This window comes from Geotrypetes seraphini, chromosome 1 (genome assembly GCF_902459505.1).
Source record: "Geotrypetes seraphini chromosome 1, aGeoSer1.1, whole genome shotgun sequence".
NCBI classification, from domain to species: Eukaryota; Metazoa; Chordata; class Amphibia; order Gymnophiona; family Dermophiidae; genus Geotrypetes; species Geotrypetes seraphini.
This window is the reverse complement of record NC_047084.1, coordinates 470,709,331-470,733,784: the sequence shown is the minus strand read 5'-3', so window position 1 is coordinate 470,733,784 and position 24,454 is coordinate 470,709,331. Positions and strand designations below refer to the sequence as shown.

General features: G+C 41.9%; 1 protein-coding gene across 2 annotated transcripts in view; it reads left to right on the top strand.

Annotated features, from left to right (window-relative positions):
• GDA (guanine deaminase) overlaps window positions 1-7,618 on the top strand; it is a 119,993-nt gene extending 112,375 nt beyond the window's left edge. For both annotated transcript variants that reach the window (XM_033954750.1, XM_033954669.1), the window contains 2 exons: window positions 3,503-3,530; window positions 6,616-7,618. In XM_033954750.1, the coding sequence (XP_033810641.1) occupies window positions 3,503-3,530; window positions 6,616-6,619 (32 nt within the window). In that variant the 3' untranslated portion in view covers window positions 6,620-7,618. The remainder of the gene's footprint in view (window positions 1-3,502; window positions 3,531-6,615) is intronic.
• The last annotated feature ends 16,836 nt before the right edge of the window (window positions 7,619-24,454 follow it).

Below are 24,454 nucleotides of genomic sequence, written 5' to 3'. Positions count from 1 at the left end.
ACCAGGAAATTATTTTTCACTGAAAGGGTGGTTGATCGCTGGAATAGTCTTCTACTGCAGGTGATTGAGGCCAGCAGCGTGCCTGATTTTAAGGCCAAATGGGATCGGCACATGGGATCTATTCACAAGGCAAAGGTAGGGGAGGGTCATTAGGGTGGGCCGTGGCCCTTATCTGCAGTCTGTTTCTATGTTATGTGCTAATTTCCCAGTTAGCGTAAGGCCCATTAGTGTGGGAGCTCTTACGAACACCTATTTTCTAGGCTGAAAGGGCTCCTGTTCTAACTACATGCTAACAGGTTACTGCACAGCAATGTAACTGCATTAACCAATTAGCATTGAGCATGTCTGCTCTTTGCACCCAAACATAACCCCAGAGCCAAAAATTAACATGTAATTTTTAAGCGCAAGGGAAATCCAACAAGTCTGCAGTGAATATCGAACAACAAAAACCAAAAAACCCACCCAAAAAAACCAAAACCAAACCTGCAGATTTGATATACGATGTGCCAAGTATTTATTATAGTCAATAAATTGTAGTTATTCAAAAGAATGGTTCACTTTGAGACCAGGACCCGAAACGGTCCGTGTTTCGAAAAACACTTCTTCCTCAGGGGTCCTAGATGTCTTATAACTCTAATATGTTAAACCATATGGAGTACAACAGTTTTGAAAATGACTTTGAAACTTATGTGCAAAAGAGGAGCCCTGTGATGATTCCGTCGCAGTATATACTGGTGCTGAAAACTACTGCAGGATGCCTGAGCACGCCCTGCAGTGGTGGATTTTAACTTGCGGTAAGCACACATTAGTGCTTAATGCAGCAAAGTAAAAGGGTCCCCAAATCTTTTATCCTTTCAGCATTTGAATTAGGCTCTAGAACAGGGGTGTCAAATATCGGTCCTCGAGGGCCGCAATCCAGTCGGGTTTTCAGGATTTCATTGTATGCTCGTAGATCTCATGCATATTCATTGGGGAAATCCTGAAAACCCAACTGGTTTGTGACCCTCGAGGACCGACATTTGACACCCCTGCTCTAGAAGGTTGCATATAAAATTTTTTTTTTTTTTTTTAATTCTTTATTCATTTTTAAATGTACAATAAGTGCATCAATTTAATATAACAAATAGATCATAAATATATCACTTAATAGTCATCAAGAGTACACATAAAATGCTATTAACCCCCACCCTCCCCAACCCATCCTATTATATAATCAAATACAATGTACAATATACATTAATAAAATAATAAAATTATCCCCCCTCCCCCCTCATAATTGAACCTGTAATTCAAGGGAAAAAAAATAATTTAATCATTGCAATATTTTGTTAATGGCTCCCACACATCTTGAAATTTTCTGAAACATCCTCGCTGTATTACAATATATCGTTCCATTTTATATATATGACATAGGGAATTCCACCAAAAATTATACTTTAGTCTACTCCAGTTTTCCAATTGTATGTAATTTGTTGAATGGCAACCCCGGTCATTATAAGTAATAATTTATTATTATTTGAAGAAATCTGACTTTTTGCTCTCATTGCCATACCAAACAACACAGTATCATATGACAATGCCACTGGGTTTTCTAATAAACAATTAATTTGGTCCCAAATTGATTTCCAAAAAGTCATAATAAATGGACAATAGAATAATAAATGCTCTAAAGCACAGTTCTTCAACCGCCGGTTCGCGGACTGGTGTCGGTCCGCAAAAAAATGTTGCCGGTCCGCGAAAGATTCGGGTCCCCGCCGCAGCAAAAAGTGCCGGTGTCAGCTGACGTGCAACTTCCTATTGCCGTCGCTATGCCGACACTCCTGCCTTCCACCTCCTACTCCTGCCGCGTATGTCTCCGCACCCCCAGACAAGCAGAGGCAGCTCTGTGTGCTTTTAACTTCGGCACACAGCTGCCCCTAAGCAGTATTTTAGCCGCGGTTTCATGAGGCAGCCTCGGGGCCTTTGATAGGCCGGCCCACATCGCATCATCAAAGCGGGCCGGCCTACCAAAGGCCCCGAGGCTGCCTCATGGAACTGTGGCTAAAATACAGCTTAGGGGCAGCTGTGTGCCGAAGTTAAAAGTACACAGAGCTTCCGCTAGCCTACATAGAGGAAACATTTGCTGGAGAGGGAAGGAGGGAAGGGAGTAGGGGTGCTCCTGGACAAGGGAGGGGAAGGGGCTACTGCTGACAGGGGAGAAGGGAAAGGAAAGGGACAAGAATTACTGTTGGATAAGAGGAGGAGGAAAGGGAGAAGGGGTACTCCTGGACAAGGGAGGGGAAGGGGCTACTGCTGACAGGGGAGAAGGGGAATGGATGAGAATTACTGTTGGATAAGGGGAGGAAGAAAGGGAGAAGGTACTGCTGGACAGGGGAGGAGGAACATTGGAAGAAAACAGCTGGCAGGGAGATTAGAGGAGGGGAAGGAGTCAGGATGGAATGGAGAGATCAGATGAGAGAAAGGGGAGAGGCAGAGGAATGACAAAGTAGAAAGAGATTGAAGCTGGGAAGGGGGGATCAGATGAAAAATAAGGAAAGAGGGACAAAGATGCTAGATCTGGTGTAGGAGAGAGGGGCATAGAAAGAACGCAGATACCATATGGAAGGGGGAGGGGTGGAGGGCAGACAGTGGATGGAAGAGGCAGATGCTGGATTGAAGAGACAGAGGGCAGACACTGGATGGAAGAGAGTGAAAAGAAGATGAAAGCAGAAACCAGAGACAACAAAAGGTAGAAAAAATAATTTTATTTCTATCTTGTGATTAGAATATATCAGATTTAAAATATGTATCCTGCTAGAGCTGATGTTAGACATAACTGGGGAGTGCAAAGCCCAGGCAGTGCTTCTTTAGCTTCCAGCTGGCTTAGGGCCCTCTCTGACCAGGAGGTAGTTGCCCTAATTGCACTCCCCCTAACACCATTCCTGCCATGTGTGACTGCGGTATTCTGTTAGCATGATATTTGTGTAGCATTCTGTAATAATTTGGCTTATTCAGTTTTCTTGATAGTAGAGGGGATATATGTGAAGGGGAGGGGAGATGGGGGTTTTGTTGATCCTTGCCCTGTATTATTTATATTTATAAAATGACAATTGTACAGAATATTGTTTCTTTTTATACTTTAATAAAATATGTTCGATATAAAATCATAACTATTTGAGGCTTGTGCGGATGGGATCAGATGGTTAACAGGACCGAGCTCGCGGGGATGGGGTGGCAATGGGGTTTTTAAAAATTTCAGTCTTATTAGTTTGCCGGTCCACAAAATAATTATTTTATTTCCGCCGGTCCATAGGTGTAAAAAGGTTGAAGAATACTGCTCTAAAGTCCCTGCTTCGAGATGACAATGCCAACATCTATTAGACTTAGAGCTATCCAATTTTTGTAACCAAACAGGGGTCCATAACGCTCTATGCAACAGAAAAAAACATGTTTGTCTCATAGATGCTGACATTGTACATCTCAACCTCAAAATTTTAACGTTTGCCTTATTTCATTTTTGTAGGATATTGTCCAGAAGTTCCTGTATTTAGGTATGTCCTATTTGTATATATTTATATATGTGCTAGAGAATTTTGATATTTTCCTGGAGACTTCTTATTGTTTACATTGTGTCATTGCATTTTCTCTTCAAAGATAGTAAAACTATCCTTAAAGGCATGGTAATATAGGACTTCTTTTACTAAGCTGCGATAGCGGTTTTAGCACACGCTTAGCGCGCGTAGAATTACCATGCGCGCTAGATGCTAATGCCAGCATTGAGCTGGCGTTAGTTCTCGCCGCGTAGCACAGGTTTAGCGTGGCTACAACTCTGCGCACGCTAAAAATGCTATCACAGCTTAGTAAAAGGAGTCCATAGGAGCAATGTTAGGAAATTCTTTTTCACAGAGAGGGTGGTAGATGCCTGGAATACCCTCCCGAGGGAAGTAGTGGAGAGGAAAATGGGTATAACTAATGGGCAGACTGGAATGGACCATTCAGGTCTTTATCTGCCATAATTTACTATGTTACTATGTTATACCGGTTCATTAAATTCACAGAGTATAAAGTATTAAACATAAGCAATCCAAGTATTATCTCATTCTTATATATATGAAAATTAAATAAAAGGTATTTTTATACATGGTGTAAAACACAAAGAAACCCCCTCTTCTATGAAACTGTGCTAGCATTTTCTAGTGTGGGGAGCCGCACTGAATGGCCCACACTGCTCCCGACGTTCATAGAAATTCAATGAGCGTTGGGAGCAGCGCGGGCCATTCAGAGCGGCTCTCAGTGCTCTCTCTGCACTAAAAACCACTAGAGCGGTTTCATAGAAGAGGGGGAAAGATTTATGTGGTATCACTGAAGAATTCAGACATTATCCAGAAGCTTAGAAAGCATCTTAGACAAAATAGGCATAGCTTGATATAGTTATGTGGACAATATCACTCTCCTTCTACCAGTTGAAAACTCACAAACTAAGTAACCCCAAAAAAATACCAAGATATCTTTAAAACAATAGAATCCTGGTGGAAGGATCATAGGCTAAAAATAAACACAGAAAAACCACAATTCCTATTGATGGCGAATGGTAAACAACCTACAGCAACCAACATAAAAATTAATTCCTTAACATACCCCCTAGAACCTTCACTGAGAAGGAAAGGCATCTAAATGGGGTGTGGAGGAACAGATGCTGAAGGGAACTGGGGAAGGTGGGGTGCGGAGGAACAGATGCTGAAGGGAACTGGGGAAGGTGAGGTGGAGAGGAACAGATGCTGAAAAGAAATGGGGGAGAGATTCCAGACTATGGGGGAAGCGGAGGGAAGAAGATGGGTGGCAGACTAATTGGGGTGGGGGTGGAGGGAGAGATGGAAGGGAGAGACACAGCAACAGAGCATATGGAAGAGATAGAGAAGGCAGACAGTGGATGGAAGCAGGGCTGGATTAATTCGTCGAGGGCCCCTAGGCACATAAGTACACTGGGCCCCCTGCCCCGCCCCACTCCACCATGCGCCCAGGCGGAAACAGGAAGCTGCGTCGGAAGAAAGCTTTGGGCAAGCAGCAATGCTTGCACAATTATAGTTCCCGTTGCCTTTCTTACCCGCGTTGCTTGCTTGTCTTACTTTCCGTCGATTGGGGGGGGGGGTCGCGTTGCCGATCGATGCTGGAGGGACCCATCGCCATTTGGAAAAAACAATGTTGATGCCTTCCTTCATTGGGCCCCCATGACCATTTTGGGCCCTAAGCACGTGCCTACTTGGCCTATTGGTTAATCCTGCCCTGGATGGAAAGAAATGAATGAGGAGAAGAAGAGGAAAGCAGAAACCAGACAACAAAGGTAGAAAAAAAAAATTTACACTTATTTTATTTTTTTTGCTTTAGGATAAAGTAGTATATTAGTTGTGTTGATAAAAATTTATAAACAAAGCCCTGCCAGATGAACATCTATTTCTCTAGTTCAGCAGCCAGAACTTTGATTTATAAGGAAGGAATAAGCTAAATATTACAGTACTGTGGCTTGTATGGATGCTGCGAGGATGGGGCAGAGACAGTGGTTGCGGGGACGGGGCAGGGATAGTGGTCACGGGGACAGGGCAGGAACAGAGTCGGTGGTCATGGGGACAGGGCAGTGACGGGGCCAAATTATTTCCCCGTGTCATTCTCTAGTTGGAATCGAAGATGACTCCAAGGTTATGAGCAAAGGAGACAAGAATTATAATAGTATTATGTACAGAGATGGAGAATGGAGGGAGTGGAGAGGAGGGTTTAGGAGGAAAGAAGAACAGCTCAGTGTTGGATATGTTTAGTTTCATATGACGGTAGGATATACAGACAGCAATGTCAGACAGACAGGCTGACTTTTCTTGGATTTTTGGTGAAATATCAGGCTGGAGAGGTAGATCTGGGATCTGATAAAAGCACTGAGAAGCTTAATTGTATAGCTCTAATCAATGAGATCAAAGTAGGGGTGGACCAATGAGGTTCCATTCAAAGTGTATATATAGTAGACACTCTTTTATTCAAAAGGCACCAACATTTGAAAGGACCCGACACAGGCTGTGTTTCAGCGGAAGTCTGCCTGCCTCAGGGGTCACAAAGGTACTGACAAATTCAATGATGAGAAGTACGTTATCATGCAAAATCCAAATACATTTCTTGCAACTAAGCACTGTTGAAAACAAGTGGCACCTAACAGCAAAAGTTAAATGCAGGAACTTCATTGGCTCATCCCTACTTTGGTCTCACTGATTATTTATTTACTCATGTATTATAATTGTATACCATCTGTATCTAGACAGTTTCCATATAAAACATACATAACATAAAATCTTTCTTTTTGACTTGTTTTTTGATAGCTCTAATCCAGCTATCCATCATTGTTTTCCTTACTGACATATTTTTTAAGTATTTGAACTTCAGAATTACAGTATGCAGAGCAAAAGTTGCTTATTCTTCTTTTAAAAGAGTGTAGCTAGCAGATCACTCCATCAATGTAAAGAAAAGCAGTATCACCAAAACATAAAGTAGAAAGAAAATGCTAAACGGTAACAAAAAAAAACATTGTCAGAGATGTATTGTGCATTTAAAGTTGAAAAATAATCAGTTCTCTTTTATTGTGTTTCTTTGTTTCAGGTGATGACCGGAACATAAAAGAAGTATATGTGGCTGGCAAACAAGTTGTTCCACTCCCAAATGCATAATATTAAATCTTTATGCATATAATTTTTTTAGTGTGGATTGAGGATGCAAATATCTGCTCGAGTCACTCCAGAAGCTCCGTACTGTCTTGTTAAAAGGAACATAGCTCTGTTGCATGTCTTCATTATTTCATGTTTCGATTACCGCAGTTCAGTTTATGCAGGCCTTCAATCACAACTGTGTCACCTGCAGACATTACAAAATTCTGCAAATAGAATGCTTTCTAATGATAAATGTTTCAATTCGGTCAATCCCCTATATTTACAGTTACACTGGCTACCCATACAATTTTGAATCTGGGTCAAACCCCTCCTTTTTAAATACACTACATAAACCTAGTCGGTCTCAGATGGATATTAAAAAACTAAATACACCTATATCTATAAAGAAGATAGAATTGGATACATCCTCATTAAAGCCTGGTAAGGCCCCTGGAATGGATGGGTTTTCAATAGAATTTTATAAATTCTCCTTTTATCTCCCCCAAATTATTAAAACTTTATAGTTCTTTTATCTATAAATCACAAAGCCATAGTTTCTTTATGGAAGCAAATAATATTTTAGAAAAACCTGGTAGAAACCCCTTACTTGCCAAAAACTTTAGGCCCATTTCTTTAATAAATTATGGGCTCCTTTTATAAAGCTGTAGTAGAAGGGAACAGGGACATGGCCTTTAGATGCAGAATGGGTGATGGGTAAACAGGATAAAATATGCTCTATTATTATATAATTCATTAGTGATGATTTTTATGGAACAATGTCACCATATCTGATCACATCTAATTTTGGTGCCTATATGTGGGGGATTTTCCTGCATGGTAATGGGTTTTGTTGACATGACTAATGACAATGTGACCATTGACATATTGTGCCAGATGACATGTTGATTAATAACTGATTGGTAACTGCTTGTACAATTTTGATCAGAATCCTAATAAAAGGCACAAGGCTGGTAGGAGATTCAGGTGCACTTAAACTGACCAGGGTCTGCCTTACGAAAGCTTTCATGATTATTGCAATTGATCCTTGCTTGTGTGTGTGTTAAGTTTTTTTCTCTCTCTTAGCACTCCAGCATAGGAACTAAGACCTGGGGTTGTTTGTGTTGCTGCTGGGATCACGACACTGACAGTTTCCTAGAATTCCTATGAACGTCAGAGTATTTACCTTGTCAGCTTGCGGTAGAAACCTCTACCATGGCCTTTGTAAAAGCCAATGTATGATTGTAAAATCTATGCTAAAATACTAACTGAATGTTTATCCAAAGTCATTTGCATGCTGATCCATCCTTCGCAAACAGGATTTGTGAAGGGTGGACTTGCATCTGATAATACTAGAATATTTTCCCATGTAATCACAGTATCACAACAAATGAACAAATCAGCATATGTTATTTCTTTAGACACTGAGAAGGCATTCGATTATATCGAATGGAAATTCTTGTTTTCAGTTCTAAATCGGTTTAATATGGGTTCAGACTTTATTAACATGACAAAAAGTTTTATATTAAATCCAATATGTGGCAAAAGTTTTATATTCCAGTCCATCTGCCCAACTCTTTATAAACTCTACTCTTAGCAAACAATTTATACTCACCAGAGATATGAGGCAGGTCTGACTATGTTTATGTTTATTAAAAACTTTATATGGAGAAAAAGCAAGATGGCGACCGAGCAACATGCTTGCTGAGAGCTCCCGTTTTGTTTGGAGAATTTTTTTTATTTTAAGCATTTGGATTACCTTCATTTATGCCTAAACGACGTGGAAGGCTGAGGGGCAATTCTCCAAATGTCCCAGAATCCTCAACGCCATGGCAGACTGTGATTACAGCGTTCACAGTCCATCAACCCATAGCGGGTGCATCTGCTGCTGTGCAGGGGGAATTGCACAGCCTAGATGGCGAGTTATCGCTGAGCCTGCATGGACCACATACTTCCCCTATGCCTGAAAAAGCTACATTGGGTCAGACGACTTTGGAGGACTCCCAGAATGAATCTCGGGAGGAGCATCTAGAACACGCAGCAAACCCGGATGTCAGCATACCAACGCTGGCTTCTGTGATGGAGCCGGTGCATGAAGGGAGTTTTTCCCCTGTGAATACGAGCGGTGGTGAGAGCTTGGGAGCCTTGGGGCAGAGTCCCATGGAAGGAACCAAAGTTAATCTGGTAGAAACTTACCCCCTCACGCCGCTCGTAAGACCATAAGCGGTGACACTGGACTCTATCTTGACCGCAATAGAAAAGCTGCACGCAGTATGTACTAACTTTGTTTCAATTACATTAACTACTTCAGCCAAGATAAACCAATTGGAAACATCTTTTAAAAAACAAAAATTGGACTTTGTTAAATTGGTAAAATCGACGACAGAAACTAAGAATATGGTAGTTAAACAAGCAGTTGATAAAATGTTATTACTGAGGAAAATTGAGAATTTAGAGAATCAGCAAAAAAATCTGAATGTAAGATTTTTAAATTTTCCAATAGCAAAGTTTATGACTCCTCAAGAACTTTTTAAGAATTTTTTGATAACAGTTCTGAAAGTTCCTGACTCAAACCTTCCTCCACCACAGAGAATTTATTACTTAAAAAAGATTACTGAAGAAATAGTGGAAAGAGAGAAGACTGAGTTGGATATATCAGCATTGTTAGAATCTTCAGAGATACCTAATGTACCTGCCTAATATTCAAGATCCTACATGACATTCTTCCTCCCCTAATTCCACTATCCTGGAATTCTTCGAGACCTGACACTACCAGATCCGCCCACAAACTCAAACTATCTTTCCCCTCGTTAAAAGACGTCATGTATGCAGATAAACTAGGGAAATCCCTTTTCTTCAAATTCACTGAGATTTGGAATAACCTCCCTGCCCCGCTGCTGAACCTAAGCTCATTCCAATTATTCCAAAAGCATCAGAAAACCTGGATTTTCTCCAAACCATAAAGCTATCTATTTAAAATGTAAAGCTAGCTATCCTCTTCATAACCTCTAATTTCTTATTATGTCCTTCCCTCATTTATTGAATTTACCTGTAAACCGTGCTGAGCTCTATCTTTATGGAGATGATGTGGTATACAAACTTAAGGTTTAGTTTAGTTTAGTTTAGATAGAAGTGTCAGGTTAGTTTCTCTCGTCTTCTTGCAGGATAAAGAAATGCTGTTGAAATTATACTTTAAAAAGAAACAGGTCTCCTATTTAGGAGAAAAGGTCTATATATTTCCAGACGTTTCCAAATGGACACAATCTCGGCGGAAAGAATTTCTGACATACCGCCAAAAAGTGATTTCATTAGGGGCAGTTTTTCAATTAAGATTTCCTTGTAAGTAAGTAGATACATCCACTAAATTGGTTCCTTTATGATTATCCCTAGAAAAACAAATACATTTTTTTTTAACCTGCCCAATTGAGTTTGTTTTTCTAGAGAGTAAAGTGGTAACTATTGTGGATCAGACTTCACCAGTATAAATGGGGACTTGAAATAAATAGGAAGGATGTTTATTGCTCGTATTTGCTTTGATACTGTATTAGTATCTATCCCCCTTATTCCCCAAGGGGGGTTTCTTTTGAAACTTTTTCTCTCCTTCAGGTGGACTATGTTAGATTATATTTTTCTTCTTTAAATTCTGTTCAAATTATATTGGACTGATTGATGTCTGTATTTCAGTATTTCTTTCACTGTGGTGTATGTCATAAATTGAAAAGATAAATTTTAAAAAAAACTTTATATTTTGCATATACAGCCAAAAGGATCACAATAGTTTACAATATAATTCAAACCAATTTAGAAAAGAACTCCATTCAGATAGAAAAGAAAAAAAGGGGCTCCTTTTACAAAGCCGCGTTAGCGGTTCAACGCGCATAATAGCACACGCTAATTTGCCGGCCGTGCTAGCTGCTACTTCCTCCTCTTGAGCAGGCGGTAGTTTTTCGGCTAGCGCAGGGGTTAGTGCATGCTAAAAAGTTGCGTGCGATAAAGCCGCTAACACGGCTTCGTAAAAGGAGCTCATAGTGCTCTATAACAATCAGATTATCAATAATACGTAATTAATTCATCAATAAATGAATAAATACAAACTGCAGTCCCAAGTTCATTTCTTCAATTTAAAAAGCTACTAAAAAAACTCAAGGAGCAACTACTATAATTACTTGTGTTAGATCATAGATAATCAAAAAAACTATCTCCACAAGTTTACTTCTATAACTTAATTTAATTAAATAAACAAAACTACAAAAATCCTAAATAAAGTGCACAAAGTGCTTTCTAAGTGCTGTAAAAATGTCATAAAGTGCTCAGTCACCAACCAAAAAGTGCAATAGTACCATCAAATATACCAGCGCTGGTTGTAATGAGGGACCATCATTGCACTAGAAAGTCCCTCTTACTGCCTTCCAGAAAACAATAACTATACTGTAATGTATTGTTATAAAATACTTCCATTACTTATCTGATTAAAACAGAAGATACTCAAGTTTGGAGGCAGAGCAATAGCAATGGCCGAAACACGTGCGCACAGATGTTCATGATTGAAGAATAAAGTTGCACAACAAGATCACTAAACATCACCAACATCACTAAATTTCTCCACTGTGGTGTGTTTGTTTCTGTCTGGACTGTGGAGCTTTGTTCCTGGCACCATTTATAGAATTTGGTGGAGATATTTTGTTCTAAAATTTATAGAATCTGGAGTTGAGAGTTGCGCGGGGACAGAAATCCCACCCATCCCCGCCAGGATCCTCTCCATCCCCGCCCGTCCCTGTCAGGATCCTCTCCGTCCCCACTCATCCCCGCAAAGAATTACCTCAATCCCCGCCCGTCCCCATAAAAAGCAGCAATTACTTATGACAGGATCGTCAATTCCACAGTTTCTTTTGTGTTTGCGCTGCTGTTTTCCTTGTGGAATCTCTTTGGTGGAACCCTTTTTTTGTTTTCTGTTCAGGTAATTAACTTATAAACCCCCTCTTTTACTAAGGCTTACGTGTCCATTATATTATATGGACGAACCCTGCTTCCAAAGCCTTCCATCTCCGTGGGAGTTCTGTTGGCTAGAGGGGGGGTCCCCGTGGGAGTCCCGTGGGCCAGAGGGGGGACCCCATGGGAGTCCCGTGGGTTAGGGGGGGATTCCCGCGATCCCCGTTCCCGTGCAGACCTCTAATCTGGAGATATTTTGGATCAAAATTAATAGACTGCTAGCATCTGCACCTAGTCTAGGTTTTTTATTGTCATGTATAAAGCTCTATGTACACCCATTAAATAGAACAGAGTTAACAACAAAGTTTCTAATGTATATTGGTCCTGAAATACCAGTATAGTTACATTGGAACATATGTTATTCTTTTGTCCTAATTTGCAATATTTCTGGTATTTAGTATGGGACAGACTTACAAGGAGCTGATTAAAAGTTCTCATCCCAACCATCAAAGTTGGGGCAGTCTCTGGCTATATACCTAGTCCAGTGATTTTTCACTTTTTTCATTCTGTTGGAAAATATACAGAACAAGAAAAGTGGAAATTGCTGAACTAAGTGTAGACCCCTCGATGGAGACTGCTCCAGCTTTGTTGGTTGGGCTCAGTGGCGTACCTAGCATATGTGACACCCGGGGCCCATCATTTTTGCCCCCCCCCCCACCATCTGTACGAAAACATGATTTTTAGTAACAAGCCACATGTCACACATGAGTACCTAGGAAAAGGCAGCATCTTACATACTGCAGTGAGCAGTACAACATCAATACACCCATTGTAAAACTAAACAAGCCAGAGTAGTACAGATCAATCTTACACCGTCAATCCTAACAGAAAACCATGTCTTTCGAACACACAGAACACAGAAAACACCTTCGCCTAGTATGGAATATGTCGTCACAAACTAACCCCTCCCCCTTTTACAAAACTGTAGTGTGGATTTTAGCCAGGGTAGTAACAGCTCTGGCGCTCATAGAATTCTGAGCATCAGAGCTGCTATCACCATGGCTGGCGCTAAAAAATGCTCCACAGTTTTGTAAAAGGGGGAATAAAATAGAAATACATAGACAAAGGTTAAATTGAATCAGCAAGAAGCTGGACTCTGCATACAATGCAACACCTCAGAAACAGTGACACATGTCTCCTAAAGCAATAAATAAATAGAAAATTTTTGTTCTACCTTTGTCTTCTGCTTTCCTCATCTTCTTGTTACTCTCTTCCTTCCTTCCTTCTTTTCTCTGCATCTTCCATTTGCTCTGTTACTGTGCCTCTCCTTTTCTCCCTCCTTCCAAATTGGTCTGCCACCCATCTTCTTCCCTCTGCTCCTCCCATAGTCTGGCATCTCTGTCTTCTTCCCTGCCAGCGTCTTCTCCCAACTCTCTCTTCCCCATTTCCCTTCAGCGTCTTCTCCCCACTCTCTCTTCCCCATTTTCCTGCAGCATTTTCTCCTCACTCTCTGTTCCTCATTTCCCTTCAGCATCTTCTCCCCACTCTCTGTTCCTCTTTTCCATTCAGCATCTTCTTCCCACTTTATCTTCCCCCAAGTGCTTTCAGCGTCCTTCTCCCCCCTCTGTCTTCCCCATGTACTTTCAGTGTCCTCTGCCCTCTGTTTTACCCTGTTTTCCTCTCCACCCCACCTCTTCTTCCTTTCTCCCTCACTGCCCCTTACCTTCGTGGCACTTTCTCCCCCCCTCCCACCGGCCCGGACAACAGGCCCGGTCCAACAAACCTCCCTGCCCTGTGGCCGGCGATGTCTAAACTGCCTTCTTACAGCAGCCGGAGCGTTGTAGTTGCATAGGGCTACCGTAAAGGTTATCTCTGATGCAACTTCTGGTTGCATCAGAGATGACCTTTATGGCAGAAACACGCAGCTTCAATGCTCTAGCTCAGGGGTGCCCACACTTTTTGGGCTTGTGAGCTACTTTTAAAATGACCAAGTCAAAATGATCTATCAACAATAAAATTTTTAAAAAAACACAAAGCATACTGTACGCTGAGAAAATGTTAATTATCATTCCTATTCTGGTTTTTTTTTCAAAGAGATCAAGGCAGATGACTCTATGCACTGTCATCTCAGTAACAACCATACAAAAATAGACAAATACCCCCCTCTCTTTTTACTAAAGCACAATAGCAGTTTTTAGCACAGGGAGCTGCGCTGAATTCCCAGGGCTGCTCTCGATGCTCATAGGCTCCCTGCGCTAAAAACCGCTATTGTGGTTTATTAAAAGGGGGGGCCATAGTGCAAAATATATTCAGATATAAATATAGTGCAGATATAAATTCAGACACATTTTGATCACTAAATTTAAAATAAAATCATTTTTTCTACCTTGTTGTCTGGTGATTTCATGAGTCTCTGGTTGCACTTTCTTCTTCTGACTGTGCATCCAATCTTTCTTCCCTTCTTTCAGCCTGTATGCTTCCTCTCCTCTAGATCTCATTCCCTCCCCCAACTTTTTCTTCCTCTCTCCCTGCCTCCCTTTCTTTCTTTCTCTCTTCATGCCCCCTTTCTTTTTTTCTGTTTCCCTTCTGTCTCCCTGCCTGCCCCCTTTCTTTCTTTCTCCCTGCCCTCCCCCAAGCCATTGCCGCCGCCATCGGAGAACAGCCCCCCAAGTCACCGCCATCGGATAACATGCCCCAAAGCCGCTGCCGCCCCAAGCTCTCCTTCCCTGCATCTTCCCTGCGTTGGGTTGACCAGCATTTCTCTCCCTGACATCAATTCTGCCGTCGGAGAGGAAGTTCCGCCCAGCTAGGCAGCAATTGGCTGGCCCGAACTTCCTCTCCGATGGCAGAATTGACGTCGGGGAGAGGCAGGCTGATCGGCCCGGTAGAATTTTCAGGACCTGGCCGGCTTTGCAGCCCCCCTAAGGCTGCACCCGGGGTGGACCGCTCCCCCCCCCCCTGTCCCCATCTTGGTACGCCACTGGTTGGGCTAAGAACTTTTCAGTGGCCCCTTGTACTGTATTGTTAAATTTGCATTTTACACTGTCTTACAAAATTATAATTTTCAGATCATTATCTCTTGATCAATGTAAATTGGTTGATACTTTAATCGCCATTGCCCTGAAAACTATTCTTAAGGAATGGAATGTCTCATTTAATTTTTGATGGAATTCCTTATGTATTCTTCCTAAATATGAAATCAGATTAGCTGAAAAAACTGGTTCTCTTAATAAATTATGTAAAATCAGTGCTAAAGATTGGTGCAAAATTAGTGCTAAGCGCTATTCTATATACAGCATCCAACTCTGAGTGCTTTTTATAGAATAGTGCATAATGTGCATTTTTTTCAACACACAAATTTGAGCACCATATACAGAATTGACTCCTTAATGTCTATAAGGAAAGGTGATGGGTCAATTGCGCACGAGATAAAGATGCGTCGACAATGCCTCCCAGACAGTCGCATGCAGGAAGTCACCGTGCTGGATTTAAACAGTATTTTAAAGCTCTCTGAGGGTGTGAGTGTGGGGGGGAACCCACCACTTTACTTAGAACTGTTGACGCTCCCATTGGGGGTGAATCCCCCCAATTACAGAGGAAACTGTAATTTTTCTCTAAAAAAGAGGGGAAAAGGCTGTTACCTCTATAAATGGGGTGTTCCCCCAACACCACCCACAACGGGAGTGCCAACAGTTCTAAGTAAAGTGTGAGGGGGGTTCCCCCACCCTCCCTCGAATCGCTTTAAAATATTGTTTAAATCCAGCGCGCTGACATCCTGTGCGGGATTGTCTGCGTGTCTTTGTCTTGCGCGCTTTCGTCTATGTACCATAAGGAACAGGCTTTTACAGGACCCAATAAAAACTATAGGAATCACTTGTTTGCTTTTGTTTTTTTTTTTAAATCACAGAGGCATTACAATATTCTGTTTCATTCAGTATTCCTTCCCAAATAATTCCTAACATTTTATTTGCTTTTTTGAGTACTACTGAACATCCAGCAGAGCATTCAACATATTGCTTACAATTACTCCAAAATGCTTTTCTTGAGAGTTGTTTTTGTGGAGTTCAGCACCATGTACATCCACTAGATGGCAGACCATTGCTGTGGTTGACTGTTCAAAAGAGATTAGACTCCAAAATATGGTATGGTTTTGAGATTAGATTCAAAAACCTGTCACGGCATCTGCGGATCCTTCTCATAGGGTGGCTCAGCCTATTTGTCAGAATTCAGAGGATTCTTCTCAATATAATCTGGAGGTCTGATATATTCAAAGGATTTACACTCCTAGTTTTGAGAGTTAGGCAGAGGGAATTCATTAAAGGGTACTACCATGTTAACATGCACTAATGATTAGTACATACTACAAGCTAAAGATGTCCATAGGAATATAATGAAACCGTGGATTGAAGACAAAGTTTTATTTTATTTTTCTTTCCAGCTTATGATTTATCTTTAATCTTATCTATTGTTTTGCCTTTTGTCTTTGTTTTGTTCTATTTCTATCATTTAAATTTCTCCAGAATTCTACTGTTCAACGGCTCCACCTTCTGCTTCTATTCCTTTCTCTCCTCTCTTCTACCTTCCAAAGTATTTAGATCAATGCTGTCTTGTTAAAATGTTTATTTTATTTTTATTTTTCCTCTAACTCTACTTTTCACTTCTCTATTACCCTCCAGGTACTTTAGTTAGATTGTGAGCCTTCGGGACAGTAAGGGAATTTTTCAAGTACCTTTCTTATTTCTAATCTTAATGTATATTTTCTGTAAACCGCTTAGAACCTAACGGATATAGCGGTATATAAGAAATAAATTACATTACATTACATTACATCTTTAGCATTCAGCGCATGCTAACACGGTAGCACCTTTTGATGAATTCCCCCCTTATTCTTTTAAATTGGCCTCTTTGAAAACTTACTAGGGCAGTTTGCCTAAATTTATACGCAAAATTTCACCAAAGGGTAAACACTCAGCTGGCAGCAGTCAGTTTTGTTTTTTTGTTTTTTTTGCCACTGCTGGCTTTTATGTCTGCGCATTCAATGCTGGGCCATGACAAGGCACCAGCACTGAATATCCGGGTGTGTGTGGCTGGCCGCCACTTAAGACTGCTATTTATGTGATCCTATTTAGCTGGTTAATTCAACTTGTTAAGTGCTGAATATAGACATATAGGGGTGACGGGACATAAGCGGCGAGACAAACGCGCGCCAACAAACGAGCGTTGACAATTCAGAGCAAAACTTCAGCGTGCCGCAGGAAAACCTTCTTTTAAAGGGCTCCAACGGCTTTAAAGGGCCCCCACTCTACTTAATAGGGATCGTGCTGCCTCGCGCTGCCGTGTTGGTGGGGTGTAACCCCCTACATTATACAGAAAACTTAACTTTTTCCCTAAACAATAGGGAAAAAGTTACGTTTCCAGTATAATGTGGGGTTACAACCCCCCAAGCCCCCCCCCCAATGCCAGCACGATCCCTATTAAGTAAAGTAGGGGGGGAGTTCCCCACCAACACCCCCCGTCGGAACCCTTTAAAAGAAGGTTTTCCTGCGGCGCGCTGAAGTCTTGTGTTGAATTGTCGGCACTCATTTGACTCTCGCGCTTAAGACTATGAACCCATATAGGGCTCCTTTTACAAAGGTGCGCTAATGGTTTTAGCGCACGCTAGCCGCTACCACCTCCTTTTAAGCAAGAGGTAGTTTTTCAGCTAGCACGCGCTAATCTTGTGCGTGTGCTAAAAACGCTAGCCCACCTTCGTAAAAGGAGCCCTTAGTGAATCTAGCCCTTACACCCAAATTCTACTGTATAAAAAGCATTAAAAATGGCATGCACTTCTTAACAAGCAATTATTGGTGCTAATTAACATCAGTCACGAGTTATGCATGTAAATTTAGGTGAGGGATTCGCACCTGAATTTGACGTGCGAGCTAAAAAAGGGGTGTGTGGAAATGGATGCATTACTTTTAGTTAGGCATGTAATTGTAGAGTATGTGGTTTGAGAGAGTATGATTGGTTAGGTTTTTATTAGTTTTCTTGGTTTTACCTTATTTTATTTCAGGGGTAGGGAACTCCGGTCCTCGAGAGCCGTATTCCAGTCGGGTTTTCAGGATTTCCCCAATGAATATGCATTGAAAGCAGTGCATGTAAATAGAACTCATGCATATTCATTGGGGAAATCCTGAAAACCCGACTGGAATATGGCTCTCGAGGACCGGAGTTCCCTACCCCTGTTTTATTTTGTTACAGTTAAATACTCCTCCTGAGGAAGCCTATTTTTGGCGAAACTTGGGTTTAAGTAGAGGAGCAATTCATATATGTATATTTATGGAGCACGATTCACTTTAAGAGAGAGAGAAAAAAAGAAAGAAATCCTGCTGGGCCATTTTGAGGTCACATCCTTCAAAGAAGATTGCATCATTCCTAAGAAATAGAGATAAGTGCTACTAGGGCTCCTTTTACAAAGGTGCGCTAAGCGTTTAGTGCAAGCTAAATATTAGCGCAGGCCAGGGCCGCCATCAGGGCAGTACTACCAGTCCTGAATTCAGGGGCCTGGAGCTGACAGGGGACCCGGGCTCCCCCAGGGTCCTAGGCAGTGTTCTAAGGCAGGGGCGCCAGTAGCTCGCCAAGGCAAAGTGAGTCGATCACCCAGGACTCACTTTGTCTTGGCGATCTATCGGGCCAATCAGTCTTCCTCTCCCCGACGTCAATTCTGCTGTCGGACAGGAAGTTCGGGCCAGCCAATCGCTGTCTGGCTGGGCGGAACTTCCTCTCCGAAGGCAGAATTGACGTCGGGGAGAGGAAGACTGATCGGCCCGAAGCAGGGAGAGCATGCGTCGGCGTCGGCTTTGGGGCCTGTTATCCATTGGTGGGTCCTGTTCCCCGATGGCAGCGGCAGTGGCAGTGGCTTGGGGAACGGCAGGGAGAAAGAAAGAAAGAAAGGGGGCAGGCAGGGAAACAGAAGGAAAGAAGAGAAACAGAAAAAAAGAAAGGGGGCATGAAGAGAGGAAGAAAAAGTTGTGGGAGGGAATGAGGTGTGGAGGAGAGGAAGCATACAGGCTGAAAGAAGGGAAGAAAGATTGGATGCACAGTCAGAAGAAGAAAGTGCAACCAGAGACTCATGAAATCACCAGACAAGGTAGGAAAAATGATTTTATTTTAAATTTAGCAAAGTGGAGGCAGTATTACCACAGTTTTCAAAGGAATTTGCCCAAATAACTTAATAGTTTAACTGGGTAAATTCCCAGAGATGAAAACTTCCCTTCACTTACTATGCACAGTTCTAAATTTATATCTGCTGTCTATATTTTACAAAATGGTCCCCTTTTACTAAACCGCAATAGTGGTTTTTAGTGCAGGGAGCCTATGAGCGTCAAGAGCAGCACTGGGCATTCAGCGCAGCTCCCTGCGCTAAAAACTGCTATTGTGGTTTAATAAAAAGGATGGAGGGTATATTTGTCTATTTTTGTATGGTTGTTACTGAGGTGACAATGCATAGAGTCATCTGCCTTGAACTCTTTGAAAAAAACCCAGAATAGGAATGATAATTAACATTTTCTCAGCATATAGTGTGCTTTGTGTTTTTTAATTTTATTGTTGGTAGATCATTTTGACTTGGTCATTTTAAAGTAGCTCATAAGCTCAAAAAGTTTGGGCACCTCTGAGCTAGAGCGTTGAAATTGTGTATTTCTATTTTATCACCCCTTTTACAAAACTGTGGAGCGTTTTTTTAGCGCCAGCCGTGGTGGTAGCAGCTCTGATGCTCAGAATTCTATGAGCGTCAGGGCTGTTACCACCGTGGCTAAAATCCACACTACAGTTTTGTAAAAGAGTGAGGGGTTAGTTTGTGATGACATATTCCATACTAGGCGAAGGTGTTTTCTGTGTTCTGTGTGTTTGAAAGACATGGTTTTCTGTTAGGATTGACGGTGTAGGATTGATCTGTGCTGGTCTGGCTCGTTTAGTTTTACAATGGGTGTATTGATGTACTGCTCACTGCAATATGTAAGATGCTGCCTTTTCCTAGGTACTCATGTGTGACGTGTGGTTTGTTACTAAAAATCATGTTTTTCTTATGGATGGGGGGGGGTGTGCCAAAAAATGATGGGCCCCGGGTGTTACATATGCTACGTACGCCACTGTATGTAAAGATACCAGAAAGCTGGCATAGCAAAAACTTTAAGTAAATTGTTATTCTTCTAAGTTTTGAGTATTTAACCCTCCCACAATCTCACGGGCACTCGTTTCAAGTTTCAAGTTTATTGAGATTTTGATTTAAACGCAATATCAAATATTTTCAATGCGTATAACAAAAATAAATTTGAGGAAATAAATAAAACCATTTGAACAATAAACATACAAACATATCCATAGATGATTAAAATTACATAAGGAGTACAAGGATAAACTACATTTGTTTAAAAATGCGTTCTCCGCGCCTGCTCATAAATTTGTTGACTGGAAGGATCCAGCAATGTGGCCAGATGTCATTCAGGACAAAGACAGAGAAAGAATTGTGCAATTTGGATTAATGATGGAAGATGATTTAAAGCAAATGGCACAGTCTATGAGTAAAGATGTTGACGGATGTTCTTTTTATGAATATCTCCTCTATGCCAAATCACCCAATGGACGTGAGAAGATTTTAAGGGACTTGCTTAGGTGGAGCATTAGCAGAAAAGTATATGTGTATTCGGCCCATGGAAGAAGGGGGGGGGGCGTCGGGGGGAGGGAAGGGGTGCATGGGGGGCCCAATAGGATTGCTCAGTAAGGGGCCCAGAAATTTCTGATGGCGGCCCTGGCGCAGGCTAACCACATGCTAAATGCTAACGTGTGCATGTTAGTCTAAGGACGCTCTAGCGGTTAGCATGTGCGTATATTTAGCACACGCTAAAACGCATAGCGCACCTTAGTAAAACAGGGAATAAGTTTCATTGTTGATTACAACAGTAACAATAGCGGCAATAAGTAATAAATTAGGAGTATAACACATTTGAAGATGTTTATATAGGGACAGAAAAGTACATTTCACAAACATTATGATAATTTAAATGATTTAATTTAATTATTTGAAAAAGATATACTTTCTTTTTGATTAGCTATATACAACAGGCATATACGAAAATTGGATTGAACTCCTGGTTGCATTGAATTGTAGAATATGGGTATCTGCACTAAAGAATGACATGGGGATGGATACCGGTGGGGATGGGGACAGAGCCTGTGGGATAGGGCGGGGATCGGGGACAGAACCCACGGGGGTCAGGGACAAACTTTGTCTCCTTGATATTCTCTAAAAGTCTGGGAACAGGATGCTCCCACCATAAAATATTGTGGTGGGAGCAATTTTTTTTCATATTGGCGATGCTCAGCACAATAGCATACAAATTATATGCATGCTATTCGTGCGGAGCAGCACCGTTTAAACTATAAAGAGTTTTACCTCATTCAAAATTGTCATTTCTTTAAAAAGACATTAACTATTTTCTCTGCAGCCCTCCAAGTACCTACACATCCAAAATGTGGCCCTGCAAAAGGTTTGAGTTTGAGACCACTGCTGTAGAGAGAAGATTGACTCTGGAGTCGGCAGACAACCACTGAGGGAGTTGGAAATAGAACTGGTGGATGGGGAGGGGAGGGGAAAACGGAAGGAGAACTGTCACAGGAAGGAGGGTAGAGAATGGAAAAAGATATGTTGGTCGATACTTACACATAGGGTAGCCTGGCGGTAGCATCAGCAGACAGTTGACCAGATCAGGTCAGAGAAGAAAAGCCGCAGAAGGTGGTGGGGTTGGCAGTTTGAGGCATTCAGCCAGGGCCCAGAGCAGGTGGTGGCTGCAGAGGGCAGTTGGGCTATATGGAAGGCAAGCTGCCAGCGTAGCACATATGTTGTGTCTGGATCCTGCTCTTTTCTTAACACATATTTTTAGAGTTCAAGTTCATTAGGATTTTATATACCGCCTATCAAGGTTATCTAAGCGGTTTTTACAATCAGATACTCAAGCATTTTCCCTATCTGTCCCGGTGGGTTCACAATCTATCTAACGTACCTGGAGCTATGGAGGACTGAGTGACTTGCCCAGGGTCACAAGGAATAGCGTGGGGTTTGAACCCACAACACCAGGGTGCTGAGGCTGTAGATCCAACCACTGCGCCACACACTCCTCGTGTGGGAATTTCCCTGTCTTGTTAATTTTACTTGGCTGACCACCTGCGATGTCACTCCCTGAAACCTGCCACCTGAAGCCACGGCTCCAGTTGGCCTCATTATAGGGCCACCCCTGAGCAGATACCTTAATAAAATGTTATCTGCTGCTGCCACAGGACCAGACTCACCATAAGAGCTGTGGGAGTGGGCCATTAATTAAGGCACCTCCTGCTGCCTTTGGAAGGAGAAGCTGCTCAGCAGGAGATCCCAGTTCCACAGCAGGATCGGAAGGCAGGAGACTTGGCAGGTCTGAGACAGTTCACGGGTAGGGTTACCAGACGTCCAGGAAAATCAGGACATGTCCCTCTTTACTTTACAAAACCTGGCAGTTTGTCCGGGTTTTGGAAAGCCCCGACGAGCTCCAGCCACATCTGGAGGACATCTGAGCATGCGTGGATGACATTACACATTCGCACATGCTCCAGGCCCTCCAGACGCGGCCAGAGTTTGGGGAAAAAAGAGAGGAGGTTTGCGGGGGCGGGGCTGGAAGCTGAACTGAGGCAGAACAAGGCAGAGCTGAAGGTGGAGCAGGGTGGGGTAGGGGTGGCACCATGTATCTGGATTTTTGCAGCCCAAAAAAGAGTAGATATGGGTGTGTGGAGGTTGCCTCCTCAGGTAGCCAGGCTTCTGTCACATTTTGCCACCTGGTGACTGTGGAAATGTAACAAGTCTGCCTGAAGTAAGGTAGCAGGCAACAAATCTTGGACAAGATGATAAACGACTTCACCAACAATATGCCTTTTAGTTTGAGATAAAGTTTCACTGCAGACTCTGACCCACAGCTGTAGTCAAACAAAGACAGGAAAAAGCAAAAACAAAAGCAAAAAAAAAAAAGCATTCAAAAACCAGAATCTGGGTTAGTTATGTGTAAACATTGCACAGTAAGCGAGGGGGAAGGGAGGAAAGCAGGTTGATGTGCTGCCCCCATATCATGGTCTCACTTTCCCAGCCATGTGTTTGTGTTTCAAAAATGTGTCTGAACTTTAAAGCCAGAGCTGCTGAGGAAATAGCTCCTCTGGCTGAGTCAGCGAGGGAGATTCCACTGAACTTTAATCTAGTAGCTTTCTCTCCCCCGACACTACCACATTCACCCACTGCAGGGGCCTGAATAAGTATGGCTAGACACTTTGTCTTCGTGTGAGAAGATCCTACACTCAAAGCATGTTACAGCCCAGTGCCGTAGGATGAAGGGGATGCAGATATATTGTACTAGAGATTATGTTATACTCTTCTCTTGATAAAACTCCTGGAAGAATAAATATTATAAATGTTTGAATGGAAAATCACAGAGTGGGTAATCCTCCTATTCCCATCTCTCTCTCTCTCCCCCCCCCCTCCATTTTCCTCTTCACCAAGTCCATCTAAACTAAACTAAAACTTAGTTTTATAGACCAAGTCATTAACCAAGAGGAGCTTGACTCGGTTTACAATACTGTAAAACATAATACATAAATTTGACAAGAAAAAGTAGACTGAAATAGTTAATTTCCAAAATGTTTAGCAAACAAAAAATTTTTCAGAACTTTCCGGAATAAAGCAAAAGAACCTGAACTTCTTAATGTAAGCGGTAAAGCATTCCATAATTCGGTTAATTTAAAAGCAAAAGAATAACTAAGGGGTCCTTTTATCAAGCTGCGGTAGGGGTTTAATGCGCGTAATACCGCGTGTTAAACTGCCTGCCATGCTAGCCGCTAATGCCTGCATTGAGCAGGCATTAGTTTTTTAGCCGGCTGCGGGGGTTAGCGCGTGATGAAATGTCTGACGCGCTAACTCCGCTAATGCGGCTTGATAAAAGGACCCCTAAATCTCTTAAAGGTTCTGTTTTTACCACTGAGAGAGGGAAATGTAAGTTTTAATTTTTGAGAACTTCTGGCAAGATGAGATCTAAGAACATTCCATCTAATGAAATCAAAGTGGCAAAAATGCCAAATAGGATCTTAAATACAATACAAATGCACTTAAATTGAATTCTGAGATACACTGGAAGCCAATGTAATTCCTTGAGCAGAGGGGCTATGTGATCAAATTTATTCTTACCGAAAATAAGTTTAGCTGCAGTGTTCTGTATTAATTAAAGTCTCTGCAGACTGACCTTTGAAAGACCCAAATACACTGAATTGCAATAATCTAGACTTGACAAAATGATTGATTGAACCAATACAGAGAAGTGTTGTTGGTGAAAAAATGCTCTCACTCTTCTCAGAGCACAGAGGCTGAAAAAATACTTTTCAATAAGCGAATTTAGTTGGTTCTTAAATGTTCGTGAAGAATCGATAACAATACCTAGTATTAATGAGGAAAACTCAATTTTCAAAGATTCTCCTGAGTCTAAGATCACAGCATAAGGGAGAGAATCTAACTTTGGGCCAAGCCATAAAAGTTTAGTCTTTGCAGCATTTAATTTCATCTGGACAATTGTCACCCAGGACTGAAGTTTAGTAATACTGTGGTTAATACTGGGTATCAAATTATCAAGATGTGGATCAACCTCAAGTAACATGAAGATATCATCAGCATATGTTAGTAAAGTTTCCTCTCTCTCCACCCCATTTTCCCCCTCCTCTAAGTCCATCTCTCTCTCATTTTCCCCTCCATCTCTCTTTTCCCCTGTCACCCCACTACCATCTCTCCCTGACCCCCTTTTGCCATCTCTCCCTTTTCTGTCCCC